The sequence below is a fragment of the Macaca thibetana genome, chromosome 3 (assembly GCF_024542745.1).
Source record: "Macaca thibetana thibetana isolate TM-01 chromosome 3, ASM2454274v1, whole genome shotgun sequence".
Taxonomy (NCBI): domain Eukaryota; kingdom Metazoa; phylum Chordata; class Mammalia; order Primates; family Cercopithecidae; genus Macaca; species Macaca thibetana.
In genome coordinates, this window is record NC_065580.1 from 159563371 (window position 1) to 159585948 (window position 22578).

Genomic DNA, 22578 nt, shown 5'->3' on the forward strand with positions numbered 1-22578 from the left:
TTCCATTATAATACTTATTTCATTTTATTTATATTTACCTCCTGTTTTCATATATAATGAAGAATCAGAAACACTGTATTCTGCCTTTATTATTTTGAGAGCATTAATAAAGCTGAGTAGCATCCGTAACACATATCCAGGGTACTAGGAGAAATTAGGGACTATGAAAGGTATTGTGAAAACTAGAATAGCCCAGAAACTCAGCATTCCAAACATCAGTCATCCTGTTCTACACCTGCTTTTTGCTCTATTTCTCTTTTAAAAGACATCTGGTAGGATGATTAACAAGAAACAATGGAAATTACATAATGAAATTACAGTAAGTTTATAGCTAAAAGGTATTTTGTATGTGTGGAGGAGTTCTAGTCGGAGGTGCCAGTTTTACACCCCAGGAACAGATATGACCTGACTCAAATCCTACAACCGACCAAGTCAACCATGAGCCGACCAAGACCTTGAAGCCAGGTTCTATGAATAGGCTTAATACACAGCCTACACTTTAGTTACAGGAAAGGTATTCTCTACTATGACTACCTTATTAGGCCCAGAAATTTTTGGATTTTGGCAGAAATATTTGGCTGAGTATTATTACTTTAAAGATAGTCTTTTTACATCACATAAATCTTTAAAAGTATTTCACAGCTTAAAACAGAAATAGTAAGTAAAATATCTCTTATTTTATATGATCCAAATACACATAAGATGTTAGTTGGATATAAAAATAGGTGCTTTGCTAATTAAATTATTTACTAAAATAATATAATGATAAAAATGACTTTAAAGGACTGGAAGTTTTCCTAGCCCTCTGCAGACACCAGAGGTTAGACCTGAAATAGCACTGTATCTAAGAAGAAGGAAGCCTGCTCACACACATGGAAAAGTCACAAATAGCAGCGCAGTCCTTTCAGCTGTGGAACACATTAAAAACAGCAGTCTGCCTGACAGGCTGCTTTGGAACAAGCAGGAAAATTAACCTGAATCAACTTGGCTTCTTCAAAGTGCAAATGGATCATCATGTTATTATTATTAGATTTCCAGAAGTTTTCTTCTGGTACACAATTAAACACTTCCTAAACTTGGACATCCTGAACAACTGTCCCAATTCTCAAACACACAACTAAACTCAATCAATTCACTGCATAAAAGAAAATCTTAAGTCCTGCCAAAATTCATCTTATTGTAACTATTTAACTGTGAATGTTATTAACATGTTATACATCGTATAAACACTATGCCAGCCTAACTACTAGCAAAATTTTATTACAAACACATTTTAATACAAACAAGACACCCCTTAATAAAGATGATGTGTCGCTGTAACCAATTTTTCATTAAAACCATATATATAACTGAATTAGAGAAAATACAATTCCTTCAAATAATCCAGGAAAAGAAATACTTTTAAATCTCCCAACTCTTTTATCCTCACACGATATACTAAAAGAACTAAACAAAAGAATGGCAAACCAAATTTCTAAGTCCATGGAAAAGCAGCCATTTTCAGTGCTCATCACACATCAAATATCAGCGGGGCAAGAAACTTTATCTCCCAACTACAGCTAATAAGTCTCCCCAAACCAAAATCAATGTAGACGGTGCAGTTAATTTAGAAAGATATTAAAAATACATACACATACATATATATGCATGTGTATATGTGCGTGTGTGTGTACCAAAAGAGTTCAGCATTTATTCTATTTACACCATTCACTTCATAGAAAAATGGTGAATAGCCTGTCTGAATATTGAATAAATAGCACAGCTAATTTGCATACATCTCTTTTGAATTTTAAGGAGTTTTGTATTTATTTTTACAAATGTGTAGAAAGGTAGTTTAAAATAACACAAATTCGGTTCTGTAAGTTTGCTGTAATGGACTCTGACTTGCTTTCCTGTAACATCTTTAACTTAGCCACCTTTCCATAAAAATAAGCCTTTTCTTTAAGTTCCTTTAATATTCTTCAGAAATAACTTTCCCCCTCTCTATTACAGAATGAGAGACTGTGGGCATGTTTATGACTGTTTAAGTGAAATACAACTAAAAATGAAAAAAAAAAAAAAAACCATACACATTTTAATGCAAACTTCTTAATACCACGTTTTCTCAATCCATAATCCCATGTTGCATGTAAAACTTGTAAAATTGAAAACCATTAAAGCATTTTGCCTATTTAGTATTCCAACATTTTGAAGGAATAAACTGCCATTCCAACCGTTATTTCTGATACTCCATGAACTTACCTGGTTGGTTAGAGGTTGCTGAATCTGGTCAGAATACGCTAAGGCAGAAACCTGCTGGTCACTTATGCTTGGCTGGCGACGGTCACTGTACGGGTGTGAATGGGGCATCTGTCCAGCCATCTGAAGGCCAGCAGCATGGAATGAAAATGACGGTGCAAGCCGAACAGATGAAGGTTTGCATGCTGAAGTCTCTCCTCCTATAAGAAGATAAGTGAAGTTTATAGGAAATATTCATATCCTAATGTTTGTATCATTTGATATATCTAATAGCTCTTTAAATAAGAACTTTAGGATATTCAATATTAAAAAACTTTTCTCACTATAAACAGGTATATGTCACTCAACACAAGTTATGTAGTAAATGGTATAAAAGATCAATAGTGATTAAAATGAATATAAACCTGTATTGAGAAAATCTTCAGAAAACCTTTTTGTAAAGCAACAGCAACAACCTTTAAGACTCATTTTCACCTATGAGATTTTCATCAATTAAGAACCATAATACAAGTTAAATAAGTAATCTTTTAATTATTGAGGGACTTCTCCAATGGACCAGCTCCTCACAAACCAACTCAAAGGAATATTTCTGAGATGCTATTTTGCACCTGCTGCCAGGTTTATGGAAAACAATATCGCCAGCATCCCCAAACCAGGTGAAACCTTATGGTGCTCTCCACTGACACAGGTAATCAAAGGTTGGGTATAGAAACAGGAAAACAAACATAAAACACAGAACTAAACTTCTCAACCCAAGGTTGTTGGATTCCTCTGCACCTTTCAAACAGTCCTAAGAGAATCTAGACCTGGCAAGCTCACCACAAAGAAAGAAGAGCCAATAATTATCCCACGGGTAGGATGAACCATGATCATGATATCCGCAGCAGAAATGAAAAATTAACACTCTGGTCCATAAAAGTATTGGTATCTAATAAAAGGCAATTTTTAAGAAAATGATTTAAAAAAAGATTTTTCTTAAATTCAACCTATTTGTAATCACAGACCAAAGCCTAAAACCTTGGTCAACAAGAATGACTAGATTCAAAATACTTGTGCCTGTCCTCCTGAATGAACCAGTTAACAGCCACAACACAACCGACCATGTAGTTCAGTAGCAAAATACTTTGGACTTCCACCATTTTCAAGACACACAATAATGGTGGTCCAACAGTGAAGGACACAGACTCTCAAGCCAGGCTGCTGGGGTTGGAGATCCCAGTGCTACTGGTGACCATGCATACCTAATACCTTATAATGATAATAATACCTACCTGTAAAGGTTGTTATGAAGGTTTAGTGCTTTAATACATACGACGTACTCAGAACAGTTCTGCCAATTAATAAATGGCCCAATGTTATCTGCAAGTACTGTAGAGTAATGCACAGTCAATGTGCAATAAAGGCTCATGGGGCCAGTGCCCATCTTGTGGAGAATACCATCTCTAACTGAATGTGGCACAGACTCTGCAAAACGAAGAGAACAAAGCTCCCCAAACGTTAAGTTCCACCTCTACTTTCCACCACAGGGAATGACACCATTTCCTACCCAGTCAACCAGAATCAACACTTCAGGAGTCATGTTAAGAGTTCTTCCCCAACAGCTGCCCAATCTTGCTCATTCCCTCTCCTAACAGAACACTCAAACACAACCTTTTCATCTGCACACAACATATCTCACTTAAGATTACCAAAAAGATTCCTAATAGCTCTGTCTTTATTCTATTTGCAATTCTGGATCTCCTCAATAACATGGCTAAAGTGACCTTTCCAAAATACAAATTTCAAGTCCTCCACCCCTGCGGAAGCTGGAAAGTCTACTGCCCCTAGCACTGCTTTCAGACTTTAGATTCTCTTCTCTGTCCATTACAGTGAGGTCCTTAACTTTCCCAATCCACATGATTAGTATTTCTTAAATAAGTAAAAGGATAGTATAACTGGTGAAAGATGGCTAACTTTTCTAAACATTTTATCATTCATAGTCAAAAACACATTTATTCAATTCAATTCTGTAGAACAACCTTGTTCGCTTTTAAAAAGAACTTCTAGAAACTTATACTAAGGCAATAATCCATGATGTGGATAAAGATGTCAACCATGTTTATCCTGGTATTTGTAAAAGCAAAAAATTGAAAATCTAAATTCAAATAATGGGGGGAATGAGGGCTTTTAAATCTGCACATTAAAAAGAAAAAGGTGGGAAGGAATATAAATAAAAAGAATTGAGGTCCTTAATATATAAAAAGTTCTTATAAACAGTAAAAGACTAAGGCTGTGACTGGGAAATTTCTTAACTATTCAAAGCCTTCGTTTCCCTATCTATGAAGCAGAGGTATTACTATACTGACCCTATTCCTTGTTACAAAGTTTAAATGAGGTACCACCAACAGGCACACAGAATGAAACCTGTAACACACAGCAAACACTTTTTATAAAAATGTTAACTACTGTTTTTATTATCCATGTCACTGTTATATACTATGTTTAAACTTATTTAGTGCAATATTGTAGAAAGCATAAAAACCATTAGCACAAAGCTTAAATTACTATCATGAAATCAATCTGTGTCACAAAATGGGGGAAAAATGGCCAGCATCCCAGAAACCCACCATACCACTCTATGACCCTTTCTAACCAACACCTGCTTCCTCTTCCTTAAAAGTTACTACTATCCTGACCTCCAAAACCAGATTTGGTTTTATTTATTTATTTATTTTTGAGACAGAGTCTCTGTCGCCCAGGCTGGAGTGCGGTGGCGCAATCTCGGCTCACTGCAAGCTCCGCCTCCCGGGTTCACGCCATTCTCCTGCCTCAGCCTCCAGAGTAGCTGGGACTACAGGCACCCGCCACCACGCTGGGCTGATTTTTTGTATTTTTAGTAGAGATGGGGTTTTACCGTGTTAGCCAGGATGGTCTCAGTCTCCTGACCTCGTGATCCACCCGTCTCGGCCTCCCAAAGTGCCAGGATCACAGGCGTGATGTTTTCATATGAGCAGGTGATACCGTTTGGATCTGTGTCCCTGCCTGAATCTCATGTCGAATTGTAATCCCCAATATTGGAGGAGGGCCCTGGGAGGAGGTTATTGGATTATGACGGTGGTTTCTAATGGTTTAGCATCGTCCCTCTTAGTGCTATTCTCATGATAAAGTTCTCACAAAAAATGGCTGTTTAAAACTGTGTGGCACCTCCCCGTTTTGCCTGACTTTGCAGGCCATGTAAGACATGCCTGCTTCTCCAACACCTTCTGCCATGATCGAACGTTTTCCTGAGGCCTCCCCAGAGGCTTTCATGTTTCCCGTACAGCCTGAAGAAAGAACCATGAGCCAACTAAACCTTTTTTCTTTATAAATTACCCAGTCTTGGGTATTTATTTATAGCAGGGCAAGTAGAGACTAATGTAATACAGTAGAACTGTTTACTTCATCTTATCCTATAAACCGTAGTTTGTCCATTACCATTGCTTTACAATACCCCAATACATGAATAAATGATAATTTATCCATTCCACTACTGACTGACACCTGGATTATTTCCAGTTTGGGGCTACTATGAACACTGCCACTTGTAAGATTCTTGTTACGCATCGTTTGGTATACACAGAGATGCTGTCCTGTTGTTTTTCCAGTCTTTTTTTGTTCCAATCAATTTTTCCACTAGCAGTTTATGAAAAATTCCCATGCTCCACTCCTTCACTACAGCATGCAATCATCAGTCTAATTTCAACCATTATGCTAAGTGTATTTGTGCTGTGGTACTACAGTGTGGTTTTAATTTGCATTTTCCTATGCAAAATTAGTGACTATGAGCATTTTTTGATGTGTACTGGCCACTTATACATCACTTCGTGAAATGTACATTCAGATTGCTTTTCTGTTTTTTCTACTGAATTTTAAGCCCATTTCTTACAAATTTCTAGGATTTTAAAAAATACATATTCTGAATATGAGTAAGCCCCTACTGGTTACAGGCAGCTTGCCTTGTTACTCTCTTAATCGTATACTTTGATGAATAAAAGTTCTTAATTTTATCAACTTTTGCTTTACAATTAGTACTGTACTTTTGGAGTCTAAGAAATTTTTCGAAAAAAATCTACTACCTTCGAAACACTGGGCTCTCTCTCACATCTAAATGCACAATGCATTTGCATTTGACTTCTGTGTAAAACAGGAATCTAGTTTCATTCCCCCCCCCCAAATTAACATCCAGTTGATCCTTAACCAATTATTTAAAAAACTAACATTCTCCACTGCTCTGTAACCCCATCTTTATCATAAATCACATTCTCCTTTATGCGTGGATCTAGTTTTGGACTCCCCATTCTGTTCTACTGGATACAGACTTACCTACTTAGATCTCTGTTCAAGAACTGGACACTAACTAAATTACAACAGCTTTAAAAATTTAAACATCCAACAGGAAATTGTTCTTCAAGAACATTTTGGCAGGCCGGGCGCAGGGGCTGATGCCTGTAATCCCAGGGTTTTGGGAGGCCGAGGTGGGAAATCACTTGAGCCCAGGAGTCTGAGACCAGCCTGGGCAACACACCACCACCCCATCTCTACAAGGGGAAAAAAAAAAAAAAAAAAAGCCAGGCATGGTGACACACACCTGTAGTTTCAGTTACTCAGGAGGCTGGGGTGGGAGGATCACCTGAGCCCAACATTTCACAGCTGCAGTGAGCTATGATTGTGCCACTGTATGTGCTCCAGCCTGGATGACAGAGACCTCACCTCTTTAAAAAAAAAAGTAAGTTAGTTTTGCTACTCCATGTAAGTTTCTGATTCAGGCCCATCAAATCCACCAAAACAAACTTATGTTGGGATGCTGAAACTGCACTGATCTCTACAGAATGGGGGTGCCCAACAGAATTTTATGCAACGATGGATTTACCTGCATCAGTAACGTAGCTGGGATCTTTCGTACAGCGATGATTTAGAAAGGAGGTAACAGACACTACTCTCATATATTCTCAATCTTGGAAATTCAGCTTTCTTGGAAAGAAAGCTTTCAACATTTCTCCAGTATTATGGTTGCTGCAGGTTTTTAACAAATACTATTCCCAGATTAACAAAGTTTCCTTCTATTGCTAGTTTTCTAAGACCTTTTCCTCATGAATGGACGCTGACTTTTATTAAATGCTTTTTCTGTATCTATTGAAATGAGATGACTTTTCTGATTTACTCTGTTAATGTGGTGGATGACACTGATATGATTTTTGAAATGCTAAACGACTTTCCTCGGGCCAAGCATGGTGGTTCCCACCAGTAATCCCAGCCCTCTGGGAGGCCAAGGTAGGAAAATCACCTGAGCCCAGGAGTTCAAGATCAGCCTAGACAACCTAGTGAGACCCCATCTCTACAAAAAAATTAACACATTAGTAGGGTGTGGTGGCACATGCTTATGGTCCCAGTCACTCAGGAGGCTAAGGTGGGAGGATCACTTGGGCCCAGGAGGAGGAGGGTGCAGTGAGCCATGATGGTACCACTTGCACTCTAGCCCAGGGCAAGACCCTGTGAAAACAAACAAAACAACTTTTCCATTTCTGGAGTGCAATTTGGTCACAATTTTACGTGCGTGTGTGGTAGATTCACTGGTGAAACCTTCTGGACCAGGAGTTTTGCTTGTGGGTAGTTTCTGTTTTGTTTCATTTTCTTTTCTTTTGTAAATTCCAGACTTCAAAACTAGTGGGTGGCTCTTCCCATTAAGGATCATGTTTAATAGGACTATTCAGATTTTCTATTTCCCGCTGTGTCTGTTAAGTTGTAGATTTCTAATAGTATGTCTAACTTCATCTAAATTTCAAATGCACTGACATCAAGTTTTTATATCATCTTCTCATAAGCTTTTGTGATATCCTCTTCACCTCAACATTGGTTAATGAGGTCTTCTCTTCGTGGTCGGCCTCATTAAAGGTTTAATTGCATTAAGTATGCTGTCTTATATAAGTATTTAAAAAAAATTTTGGTCTCATCTTGTTCTATCAGTTACCAAGAACAATGTATTCAAAATCTCCTACTTAAAGTGTTATATTGGATAATACAAATTCAGAGTTGTTATGCCTTCCTGATGAATAATACCTTTTATCATCATAAACTGCCCTCTTTATTTCCAGTAAAGCTTTTTGCTTATCTCTTACCAGTCTGACTACACCAAGCCTTCTCTGCATCAATTTTTGTATGGTATGTCTTTTGTCCATCTTTTTACCTTTATCTTCTTCTGTTTCCTTATATTTTAGGTTTATCTCTTGTAAAGAGTATGTTGTTGAGCTGTATTTATAAATGAACACTGTTGTTTCAACTGTTTTATGTTCCTTTTCCTTTCTTACCTTTTGCTGGAATTTTTTATGTCATCTCCCCGTATTTTTATTTGTTAGTTACCTTATATGTTGCAATATTACAAAATATTACGCATCCTTGACTAATCAAAATCTAATATTTAACTCCCTAAACTCATATACTATGTTGATTTGTATTTTAATTCTGTTGCTCTCTCATCCATACACATATTTGTGTGTATATCTACTGTATTCACAAGACATCCAAATGACCACCCAGCATGGACAGAATCAGACTGAAAGATGCATCTGGAAAGAAAGATGGGTAATTCTGTAACATCCAGATAGCTATGAAAGAACTACAAAGAAACAGGTAGTTCCTTGATTATTACTGTTACCACTACCCTCCTGAAACACTTTTCATTGTTTGAATCTAGATTGAGTAAATTCAACAAGCACTTACTGATGGGGCTACATCAGCACTGTCTTATGGAGGTGACAATGCCATTCATAATCTGTAACAGCACTTTTCAGACTTTAATGTGCTTGCAAATTGTTTTTGAATCTTGTTAAAAATGAGAGTTCTGATTCAGCAGAGCTTGAGAGTCAACATTTCTTTTCTTTTCTTTTTCTTTTTTTTCTGAAACAGAGTTGTGCTCTGTTACCCAGGCTGGAGGGCAGTGGCGCAATCTTGGCTCACTGCAAACTTTGTCTCCCGGGGTCAAGCAATTCTCCTGCCTCAGCCTCCCAAGTAGCTGGAATTACAGGCACCCGCTACCACCCCTGGCTAATTTTTGTATTTTTAGTAGAGACGGAGTTTCACCATGTTGGCCAGGCTGGTCTTGAACTCCTGACCTCAGGTGATCCACTCACCTTGGCCTCCCAAAGTGCCAGGATTACATTTCTAACATTTCTAACAAGTCATCAGATGATGATGGGTCAACATTTCTAACAAGTCATCAGATGATGTCAATACTATTTTGAAAAGCATTGGTCACCTTAATAAAAGAAAGCTGTTCTCCAACTAATTCAAGTAGTGGATAATCCAAAAATAAGTTATAGTCTATCTAAACAATACACAGAGGGCTTTTTTTCCCCAACAGATTTACTTTTCTAGTTACAGAGTTGAAACTTTTTTTTAGAGAGAATAATACACATTTCCATGCATAAGGGTGATATGCTAGGTGACAAAGAATCTGATGTTCTTTTTGGAATTTGTTGTGGATGATCTGAATGTGAATTAGCAAGAAAAAACTTTGTTTTTCACTTCTGGTACCTTTGTAGCTATGTATTATAACACCTAACATAACTAGTTAGTGACATTATCAGTTATCTAGTGAAAGGAAAGAAAGATTAAGCCACCAGTACCAGGGGACTGCTGGTAAACATGGCATATAAATGAGGTGTGCTTGCCACATGCTCACTGTCTCCTTTCTTAACTCGATTGCTGTGTATGAAATTCAGAATAAACCTAAGTTCAATTTCCTCCTGCAACACCAAAAAGTATTTAAGTTATCCATTCATTCATTCCTTTCCTATGATAAGATTCCAAGGGGACAAAATAATATGGGTATTTCTAGTTAATCTGATTTTATAATTAAGCAAATTACCATGTTTTTACTCTAAAGTTTCTATCTTCCATTTTAATGCAAATGTTAATGAAAAAAATGACAGTTCATCCTGTAACAGGGATGATCACATAAAGTATTATGCGGAACCATATGAAACTGCTGATAGATTTTTGACCACCTTTGGCTTACAAAACAGCAATTTCATATGGTTCAACCTACTACCTACCATATTATATAATCTTTATTCAACTCAGTATAATAATATCTTAGCTTAAGAATGTATCACAATACATGTTTTAACATCAGATAATGTTATAATTTAATGATGAAAACTTAACAAATAATTCAAAGCTATCTTTAAAATCATCATTTGGAGTGCAACTCCAAAATATTTTCAACTGCTGTCAAACAGTATGAAAAGCACGTTGGAGAAAATTATGCATGTGGAGTTCTGTCTTTACGTGCTTCTGAACTGTATGGATCATTTTAACCATAAGCATGTTTCTGTAACTTTGCTAAACTTGGTAAAAATTCAGTATTTTACTAAAAGAAAAATGAAGCAGTTTTCTTACTTCAGTCAAGTTACTATGCTCTAGCAAGGATCTATAATAACTAGAGACCATATTACCAGTATGGATCAGCATTGTTTCTACAGAGAAATATTTCATAAACAACACATCTCAAAGACAGGGACATAAGATTCAAAAAGATAGTGGTAAACAAAGAGGAAACAGCAAATACAAAAAGCATGAGAAAAGACCCTAAGTTTAAAAAAAAAAAAAGTAAAAATAACAAGTATCAAAAGCCATTATCTCTACACATAGCCCTACTTTTAGGTCTGAATGTTATTCTTACCTAACCTGAATGTCTTTGTTAGTAAGACATTCTAACAGGGGACCATTCCTGTGACAGTATTAATTGACAGTAGATTTTAAAGAGAAACAGTTAAAGCAAAGAACAATATTAAAGAACAAAAAGTAAATGAAAATAATTTAATTAAAACTATAGCATCTAAATGTGGAAACTTATGAGGCTGAGGTTCTGAGACAGAATCCACTGAGAAATGAGGAGGGCAACCAAGCTTATGTGGGCAAAAACCCACAAGGTCCCTAGCAACAAGACACATGCAAAATGAAGACAAAATGTTAAAGGAATTGCACCTCTAATGATGGCCGGAAATAAAGGCACATTAAGAGGGTAAGTGAGAGAAAGTCCATGAGTAAGTTTTGTTCACCATTTTATCATCAGCACCAAGAACAGTGCCTGGCACATGGCCTGCATTCAATAAATATTTGTGCAATAAAGGAATGGGCTGAATCCATCAGGAATATTTAGACTGTGAAGAAATCATTGAGAGAGGGAGAGAGGGGGCTGCACGGGAGGAATGATGAACGTAGTATTTTTTAAATGAGGGGTTCCTGAATCAAAAGCGGAGAAGTCTTATAGCACAGGCTAGAGCTACTGCTCAGTCAACTGCTCTTACTCATTTTTACAACCCAAGTACACAGTGCAGTGCCTGGCTCCACAGAAGGAGCCATTTATATATTATTTATAACAACATATAAATATTAATAATATATAAATATATAATCTATATTACTATTTATATATTAAATAGTAATAAATATATATTAAAGTGAAAGTAAGCAATGACTGTAACTATACAAAAAGTCTAATGATAAGGACTATTTAGTAACAGTGATCCAAAAAGAACAAATGAACTGATTTCTTATTACCCTCTAGTGGCCAATATATGTTACTACAGGATGCATAAACAGACACACGCCAATGTTACTACAGGATGCATAAACACACACACACGCACACAAGCTTTTCAACTTACTAGCCAAAACAGCATACTTGATTGTCTAGAAACGCAATGAAATTGCTCATATAAGACATAAATAAAAGCTCAGGTTTTTCAGCATGGAAGATTAACTGAATCTATATATTAAAACTGTTAATAACAATGGGTTATGGATAAAAACATGTTACCTTTAGAAATTTGTATTATCAGATTTCCACTTCTGACCTTTGTAGAGTACCTGGTACCAGACTCCCTCGCTCATCATAAACAACTAAAGAACTAGTCAAAACATATGAAATAACTGTTTTCAAACATTGGACTACAGGCAGTGCAGAACTGTCATGACTGAAAAAAGAAATCAATCTTGGTAAGCCCTACAATCACCTTGGTTTCCTATCTAGAGGCACTTTCCAGGGTACAGTATAGAAGGGGGAGCCCAAACAGAACAAGCAATCTCGCTGTGCTGCAGAGACAGAAGGAAGAGTTCAAGGCCACTGAATTGGCTGGCATTTGGGCAGCAGGTAACAAAAACAGAAGGCGCTCCATCAATCTATACATAGGGTTCTCCTTGACTCTTTGGCCAAATGCTAAGCTGCACAAGCACTGGGAGAAGGACCATGAAGCCAGGCACAGAACTACCAGGGAACTGTGAACTGAATAACTTCTAGCATTCACACAAGACTGTAAGACATTGAGTGTTCAAACCAGTTACAGTGGAGAAACCCCAATACACACCACAGACGTTCAACAGAGACCCCAGAAAATCCAGTTAGGACTAGGGCTAATCTGGTCTTACAGTAAAGGCTGGACCCTGTTCTAACAGAGACTGAAACAAACCTAAGGATCAAGATGGTCTGCAGGTGAATTAACAGCCTGCCAGGATGACATTCAATGCTCTTTAAAGAGAACAAAATCCAAACACTCACAGGCCAGCATTCCTCATGCCCATAGCCAGTCCAATTCACTAGCACAGCAAGAAGCAAGAAAATGTGGTCTGTATTCAGGAGGAAAAATTCATTTAAGACTCAGAAACGACAGAAAGAGTGAAGTTAGCAGACCAAAACCACTATTATGAATGTTTTAAAATATAAAGGAAAACATGGACAAAATAAGGGAATAGTGAATCTTAATAGAGAAATAGAATCTATAAAAAGGAACTAAATGGAAATTCTAAAAATGAGAAACAAAATAACTGAAATGAAAAATTCACTGAATGGACCTAATAGCAGTTCATACACTGCAGAAGAAAAGGTAAGTGAATGGAAAAACAAAGCAATATAAATTAACCAAATCGAAAACAAGTTAAAAAAAAAACTGGAAAAAGCCACACAAAAATCACACTGAGGCAACTCAACCAAACTGCTGAAAACAATGATGAAGAAAAAAATTGTAAAAGCAGCCAGAGACAAAAACACCTGTTTCCATACAGGGGAGCCACCGTTTTCTCACCAGAAACCACGTACACTGCCAGAAGAAAATAAAACATATTTAAATGATGAAAAAAAAAAAAACAAAAACAAAAACAAAAAACAAAAAACAACCCTTTAACCCACAAATCTATATCCGCTGAGAACATCCTTCAAAACTGAAGGCAAAATACTTTTTCAGACCAATGAAAGTGAAAGAATTTGTCAAGAGTAGATCCACCCTCAAAAAATGTTCACACAAGTTCACAGAAGGAAAATGATTCCAGATAGAAACCGAGATTCACACAAAGGAATAAAGAGCACCAGAAATGTAAATATGTACGTAGATAAATATAAAAAACACTTTTTCTTAATATTTTTGAAAGCCAACTGACAGTTCAAAGTAAAAATCACATTGTGGAGTTTATTACATATAATAAAACAATCACAGCACAAAGGACAGGAGAAATAAAAGTATTCGGTTGGTGTAAAAGTAGTTGTGGTTTTGCCATTTTATTGTAACTTAAATAACTTAAATAAATGTATAACTTAAATAAAATGAAATACTAACTATATTTGAAAATCAAAAATAATCATCTTGAAACTTTGAGACTAATATGCAGATGTGTGCTTTTCATTCATTCTGTATTTAACAAGCACATATCATTTTTTAGGAACTGTACTACCCTCAACAACCAGATCACAGAAAATCTTTCCTAACCCTACAGCAAAAGGCCCCTTAACCCTCTCCACCTCAAACAGTAGGCCAAATTCTTACAGCTGAAATAGGAAGCCAAGGATTTATTTTTGGTAATACCATCTGGAAGACAGAAAAGATTAAAATAGTAATCCAACATATAGCTGCTGGATTCCATGAATTATCATATTGTACACAGGATAACACATAATATGGGTAAATTTATATTTTCCCTAATATCCTAAAGTTATAAAATATTTTAAATAGTAAAAATAAATAAAGCAGATACCACCTAGTACTAAGTTATTGGCAGTCATGAAAATTCCAGAGAAAGTTTTTCTTACAGTCCCCATAAATTTTAAATTAATAATCAGTAATGAAACCTATCTAAATAAAATTCTTCCCTACTTAGTACAAAACAAGGTATTGAGAAGTCTTTGAGCCCTTAATTAAATCTAGGAATGGGTATAGGGAAGTTTGGAAACAAAAGACAGGTAAACAAAGACACACAATGTCTCAAGACAAAGTTTGGAGGTGAAATTAAGCCTTTTTAGACAAGTTCAACCACTTAATGAAAAGAAAGAAGACCAGTGGTTCTCTAACTTTGCCTGGAGGCTAATGGCTGACAATGGATTAGAAGCCAAAGTCTCCCTCCTAGCACAGTAACATTACTGAGATGTGAACGCCACAAGACTTCCCCACCCCTTTTGTTCACTACTGCCTCCCCATGGCTTAAAACAGCAGAAGCTCTCTAAGTACCTACTGCCTGACTTAATACAAAAAGAGCACAGACAAATCAATCTGCCATTAGGAGATTTTTAAATGTCAACAGGAAACGAAAGATTCTTAACATGTTGCAATAAATAAAACATGCAATCTGCCGAATTTTAGGTATGATTAACTGACAATTGATTTTAAATGACTGCAAAAAAATCTTTTGAAACATTAAAAACTAATACTTTACTGGAAAAAAAATCCATGCTAAAGAAAGCAACATATCTAACACAGCAACTGAAATAATGGTTGTTTACACAATACTCACAGAAGTGTTTTAAGTTTGAGCAAATGCAGTTTAAAAAGTTTATCTTCATGACTATGGCTGCAGGATCCTTCCTGATTTAACTGGCACTTGACCTAATGCTCCCAAATATCTATGGATATATACAGTTTCAATCTGCATACAGGTATTCTCAAGCCCACTCACTCCAGTCCTCTGCGGGAATAAAAAGCAAAGTTATTTCTGATCGAAGTTTAATTTCAGATGACTCACTGGACAGCCCTGCAGAGGCACGGAGAAGAATGCCTTTTAGGCCAGCAGAATCCAGACAACAACACAAGAAACAACAAACCAGATGACAGCTGCTGAAGCAGCCCTGTCAGGCAGTATCATGTCTCAATACGAAAACAGAATGTTACATAGAAATCAGAATTTCAATTACATAAATTTCTTCCTAGCAGGGTATTAGAATAGCATTATTTATTCGGCAGGTAACTAATCAGGCTAAACTGAGAACATGCCCCCTAAATAATTAAACAAACAAACAAAATCTACCGCCATTGTGAGCTAGAAAGTACTTTCAAAACTCTACAAGATCTACATAGGACAGTGATGATCACTCCATCAGACAGGTTAGTCCTAAAGAAAATGAGCAAATATTTGGGGTTCTGATTAGACTGCTTATATAAATGTTAACCACTTATTTAATTAAAGGATTCATACTTTCACTGCAGTCATTCAGCCTTCAGTAAGTTTAACTTTCATAAATACATAAAGATTTCACAAGTTTTACAAAAATGGTTCAAGTCGTCCCAAATGACACTACAGTGATTATAACAGAGGAACTAATTCTTTCAAGCAAGGTAATAAAATGATTGTCCATCAAAGATGGTAAGCCAGATCCTGAGAGTCCAGTGTCCTTCAAGAGGAGAAAAATGACAGTGACCACAGCTTAAGGCTATCAGACGGTCTTGATTTTAAAGCTGTCCTTCATACTATTATAGTAGTTGTCAGACGCCGTATCCTTTAGCAAATAGCAGAGAGCATTAGAAACAGTCCTCCACACACAAAACAGTGAACTGCCAGCCTGATGGGCAGTAATGTCCCATGGCAAGCACATTCAGTGACTGCTACTTCCCACTCTCAGTGAGGAGATGAGGTCTTTTCTCCCTTCCTCCCAGGTCAGAGGCCATCTGTGGGACAGTTAAGGACAGCAGGGGAAGAGCCTGGACATGGTAACCACAACTCTCCAGCTGCTCAAAATGCCCTTTATGAAGCCCGATGGTCCTCAGCCTGCTCTCTATATCTCACATTCCTCTGCACCGTGCAAATTTAGCATATTCATTTAAAAACAGGTAAAAAGAGAAATACTTTTGAAAGTTCAGTTTGCTCTACATAAGACAAGCATTAGGCTAGGACTTAAGCATCCTGTTTTGCTTGCCTCGGCCCCAGCATCAGTGGGGCACTGCAACAAATAAGCTGGTCTTCTTATACATGAAATGAGAGGATTCATCATCACCCTCAACCATGTAAACCCAAAGTACTCCTCTCCCTTGTACAATGCCTTGGGTTTGAAACATTACACACAGAGTTGCCAGAGGACAGGAAACGCTGTGCCTCGAAGACGATCTGGAGCCTCTGTTTAGACATTCAAAGAAATATTTCAATAAATGGTGGTTAGAGTTCGACTTAGTTCATTTTTTTCAAAATAAAAAAGATAGTGAAATACTAGTTATGTAAATTTTTAAAAACACACATGTGTATGTAAGCACACACACACTGTAAATTACCCAAAGATGCCCTCCCCAGTGTTGTATGAAAGGAGAGAAGGTTAGATGCCCTCCCCTACCACCCCCTTGACCATAACTTTGTCTGGCGGGCTTACAGGCATATTACAGCTGTCTTCCAAGAAACCCCTAAGTACAAAAAGAGGGGAAACGGTACAACACATGTAAATGCTGAAATACTATGAAGCCATTCAAAAGTTGAAAAGTGCCTGCTTAGCTGCTTTCCTCTCTAGAGGAGCAGGGTCAGAACACACAGAGGCGGCCAGGAATACAACACAGGCAGAAGGTTACCTACCACCGCCTCAGACCTTCAGCTATGCCATACTCAGGCTATTTTAAGAAGTGTCTGAAGATGTTACTAAGTTTCAGGCACATAAGGTTTCTCTGGAAAGAAAATTGCCTTCCCTGATCTTCTGTCTTCTTCTAAAGCAGGCACAGCAACAGCAGTCAAGGGGGAAAAACAATTAGCTTTTTCCTTCTCCCATCCCAGGGAGAAGAGGGGAGAAGCATACACATAGAGGACTCACTCTTTTTTAGTTCTAGCTAAACAGCTGTTAAACATACAAGATATTTTTAAGTCTAGTTAAGTACTTGGTACCTATATTGAACTGCAGCATAATACTTAAAATTATCCAATGAGGCAATCATTTGGCTTTGTGATTCTAATTAAAACACTGAATATTTACAGAAATTTTCCATTTAAAAATACCCAAAAGGCAAAATATTCATCTGACCAGAGACACTTAAAAAGTTAAACACAAAAGGCCAGGCACAGTGGCTCATGCCTGTAATCCCAGCACTTTGGAAGGCTGAGGCAGGCGGATCACTTGAGGCGAGGAGTTCCAGCCTAGTCTGGCCAATATGGCGAAACCCCACCTCTACTAAAAACACACGCACATAAAATTAGCCAACAGTGGTGGTACATGCCTGTGGTCTCAGCTAGGGAGGCTGAGGCAGGAGAATAGCTTGAACCCGGGAGGCGGAGGTTGCAGTGAGCCGAGATCGCGCCACTGCACTCCAGCCTGGGCAACAGAGACTCCGTCTTGAGGGGGGATACAAATATTAGCCAGGTGTGGTGGCATGCATCTGTAGTCCCAGCTACTCTGGAGTCTGAGACAAGAGAGTCACCTGAACCTGGGAGTTAGTTTGCAGTGAGCCAGGATTGTGCTACTGCATTCCAGCCTGAGCAGCAGAGCAAGATTCTGTCTCTAATAAATAAATTAATTAATTAATCAATTAACTTTCTTTTTACCTCTCAAGCACATTTTTCCAAACCAGAAAGTATTCTCAATAACAACAGTATGGATAAAGCAGGTTTCTATGACCCTTTATTAGAGAAATTGTCAGTTTTTCACAATTAAAAAGTAATAAGAAGTAGTGACAACATTCACTGAACTCTTAATGTATGCCAACCTGTTCCAGTATGCCCTTACCCCCACAAAAGCCCTATGCATTAAGTGGCATTATTCCAGCATGTATTGCATTGTACACAGAAAGAGGTCAAGCACTCCACCGCAGCCCTAAGCATGGTGGCTGAGGTGGGAAGGCCAGAAGCAGGTGGGCCCTTGCCCTTTTCCACTCTGAACCATGCCTCCAAGATAGGAGGGGTGGGAAAGTGCTCAAAACACATTAGAAACTCGCCATAAAAGACAAGATTGTTGAACACCTGTGAGTGAATGAAACTAATCTCAGAGGGGAAAGAGACACAGGGTTAGGAAACAGCACCCTGCTTGAGGACGTTCTTTCCAAACAGCCTGCTCTCACCATCCGTGAACACTGGCAAAGGGGTGACTGGACCAAGAGAGAGGGGAATTAAATAAGGAGGTCCAGGAAAAATGAACTTCAATTTTGCAACATGGTAGCCATGAATCTTGTGCATAGCTCCCAAAAATGTCCTGTGGAAGACAACCAGAAAGCGTTCTACAACGGGGCACCCACCTCCACCTGCAGCCTCCTATGTTGTTCTCATGGGGCACCTCTAGGCTCCAGCTCCTCCAAGGGACCTCCACACTCTCTCAAGTACACTCTTCACTCTTCCCCAAACATGATTCCCTTACTGCTCTGCCTAACTCCCACTTCTCTTTCAAGTAGCAGCTTAAACGTCACCTCATATTTGGCTAGAAAGTAGAACACAGACAGAGGGGTAAGTTAAGGCTAGAAAGGCAGGCTGGGCCAAAAGAATGGCAAGCTAAAACATGGGATTTTGTAAAACAGCCTAAGAGAGTGCCAGATAAAAGTGTGCAAGGAGTGGCACAACTCCAGTTTCATGTTTAGCTATAGCAATTAACAACATAAGAAGTCTGGATTCAATTTTGCCATTTGCTAGCTAGCTACCAACTTCTGTGTCACTTTGGGTAAATCAATTAAATCCATGGCTCCCTTTCCATCTGCAGAATGGGTTTATAACAGTACTTAAACCTCAAGGTATTAAGAACAGTAAAGAGTTAATGTCTAAAATGGTACCTGGCAAATGGCAAATGCTAAATGACAGAACGAATGCGTAAAGTGGACTGGAAGCAGGAGGAACCACAAATAGAGATCAGTTGCTTACTGCACCAGTCCAAGCATGGGACGGTGAGAGCCTTTGAGGGAAATGTCATAAAAGGAAAGGAAGGAGATGCATGAAGAGACACTTTGAGAGCAGACTGACAGGACTTTAAAATCTGTTTCAATATGGACGACAGGTAAGAGACAGCTGGATTCAAGAATGACTCAGCGGTTCCAAGCCATGGTGATTTGGAAAAAAGAGGTGACTTAAAAAGTCAGAAAAAGGAACTAAATTAGTTGATAATGTCCCCATAAATGTACCATCATTTAAAATTTAAAGACTGCTTCTTGATTTTATCAGCAGTTTTCATTTATTAAGTGTATGACATTTAAAATTCTATTGAAAATAGAAAAAAAGGGTACAAAAACAATAAAAGGAAAGAAAAGGGTGTGACTGAGAAAATTAAAACTGGCACAAGAAGCAAGTCCAGGGTTCCGGTCCCAGCTCTAAGGTTAACTCCATGACACTGGAAAAAGACATGCCGTCTGTTCAAACAGTCCTGCCCCTCACACACACGGGTAGAATCACTGTGTAGTTAAGGTCTCTTCAAAATATATACACCACTCTCTCCCTTCTCCATCTCCCAAGAATTGTCCTGGGAGCCTGTTTTTTGCCAGAATGTAACCTAACCTGCTCAAGTATGCTGGGGCAGAAAAACAAAAGGTGACCACCCCTGAATAACCATCTCTCCAGTCACTTCCGGCTTTGACATTATCACATCTGGCTGAGCATACCACACTCAGGAATACAAAGCTGTCCCAAAAGCAAAGAGATAAGATCAATCTCACTTATCAAAATCTCTGTCTGTATGAGGTGCCCCTCTCAATATAGTAGAAAGCGTACTCCATCTTTAACATCAGCGTCTTTGTCGTCATTAAATCCTGTTTAAGTCATCTGGTTTTCTGCAGCACATAATCTTAAGTTCTAAGTTGTTTTAGATACAACACTTATTGAATTCCTGTAAAATACTATAACTGGATATTTTATGTCAAGTAACAATGAGACAAAATTTTTTAACATTAGAAAGGTGGTGTTTTCCACTAACCCAATAGGTATGTTAATTATTTTCACTTACAACAATACTTTTTAAAATGATCTTTCCAAAGATTTAGAATACCATTACCTGAAAATGTGAGGTCATAACCTAAAATATCTGTTACATTTTATTGCTTCACTTTTTAGACTCATTCCATCAAGTGACCTCCATAAGCATCCAAAACTACTATTGACACAGAGGGTGCTCCATGTCTATGTGTCAACCTCAAATAGGACTTTGTTACTCAAAGTAACGGAGATCAGGTGCGGTGGCTCACATGTACAATCCCGCACTTTGGGAGGTCGAGGCAGAAGGATGGCTCAGGAGCCCAGGAGTTAAAAGACCAACCTGAGCAACACAGGGAGATCCCATCTCTACAAAAACATTAAAAATCAACCGGGCATGGTAGCACATGCCTATAGTCCCAGCTATTTGGGAGGCTGAGGTGGGAGAATCGTTTGAGACCAGGAGGTTGAGGCTGCAGTGAGCTGCGATCACACTACTGCACTACAGCCTGGGCAACAGAGTGAGACCTTGTCTCAAAAAAAAAAAAAAGGAGACTATATCTCAATATGAAAGACTATGTAGGAGATTAAGGAGTCAAGTATGTAAACACTGAGGGACGACTGTGGGGAAATAACCTTATTTTATATTGACTGCAAAATATATAATTTATACAACTCCAAATATAATGATAATGTTAAAAATCAGATTCAATAAGTTAATTTTTACTACAGAAAGTACTTATTTTTCTAGCTGAGTGATACACCAAAGATGTTAAGATACACCAATAAGACTTTTCCTAATTTTTATGTAAAAAAAGAGACTTTTCTTTTCCTTTCTTTTGTTAAGTCTCTAGGGAAACACCTCAAGACTTTAAAAATGACCCTCAATTAACCAGCACCTAAAATGTGGGGAAGGAAGAGTTACAATACATTTCACTTAGAAGTTTATGCCAAACTGGAGGTGAGTATCCTAAAATTATCCTTCAAGGCAGTAACTAGCAAGGCGTCTCTCCTCCCATCTACCTGGCTACAGACCCCTGGACCAATCACCTGCTTGGGCTTTCCACCATCAGTCAGTGCTGACTCCTATTACCTCCTCCTCTCTCTCTCCTAGTTCTGTCTTAAACATAAAAATATGCTCCTGCCTCACTGTGAGAACAAAACCCTTCCTCGATTCTACACACAACCTTTAACAACCAACTCATCTTCCTCTCCTTCATTCATTCAACAAACATCTACTGAGCCCCTACTATACTCTAGACTTTCACTGTCTGATGCAGTCACCAACAGTCATATGTGGCTACTGAATACTTGAAATGTAGGTACAAAGAATTAAGATGTACTATAAATGGAAAAAAGAAGATTAAGGACTTAGCAACAAAAAATGTAAAATATTTCAATAATTTTTTTTATTATAAATTGAAATAAGTTTTGGAAACACCAGGTAAAATAAAATATATTTTAAATTTAATTTTACTGTTGCTTTGTACTTTTTTCTTTTTAAAGAGACAGGGTCTCTCCCTCCATCGCCCAGGCTGAAGTGCAATGGTGCAAGCACAGCTCACTGCAGCCTTGGAACTCCCGGCCTCAAGCAGTCCACCTGCCTTGCCCTCCCAAAATGCCGGGATTATAGACGTAAGCCACAACTTCAGGCCTCTTTTACTTTTTTAAAAATGTGGCTCCTAGAAAATTTTAAATTATACAAGTGGCTTATATTTCTATTGGTAGTGCTGTTCTAGACAACGCTCTTAACATTAAAGGCATAAATGCAAAAATTATGGGCCAAATCTCAGGCCTCCTGGAGTTTGTATTTTACTGGGCACAGCAGAATCCTCAGGCAAAAAAAACACAAAGGAATGTGAGATCAAAATATGATGTGTTCTGAAGAAAACAGCGCAGGGAAAAGAAGGACTAGTGTAGGTGGGATTCCTCTCCCTGCTCCCTGCTCCCCTTCCCCTTCCCCTCCCCATCTCCTATGACAGGGAAGGCAAACAGGTTTCCTCTCCAGTACAAACTCAAATAGATTGGCAATGGCTGTCTGGAGCACTCACTATTATAGAAAAGATTCCAAAGCTAACTCAAGCCTCAGCTGGAAAGCACCGCATGCTATATTTAACTGTGTCTGCACAGGCTGGGGAGCAGGCAGTAGCGCCAAGTTTGACCCAGTTCTATAAATGGCATCTCCACCCATCCATCCACTCAAGCTAGAAACCT

The 22578-nt window shown here is 38.0% G+C and overlaps 1 protein-coding gene across 8 annotated transcripts in view; it reads right to left on the reverse strand.

Moving 5' to 3' along the window:
* Positions 1-22578, reverse strand: part of DYRK1A (dual specificity tyrosine phosphorylation regulated kinase 1A) — a 149370-nt gene that overhangs the window by 38882 nt on the left and 87910 nt on the right. For all 8 annotated transcript variants that reach the window (XM_050784617.1, XM_050784616.1, XM_050784614.1 and 5 more), the window contains one exon: positions 2242-2438. In XM_050784617.1, the coding sequence (XP_050640574.1) occupies positions 2242-2438 (197 nt within the window). The remainder of the gene's footprint in view (positions 1-2241; positions 2439-22578) is intronic.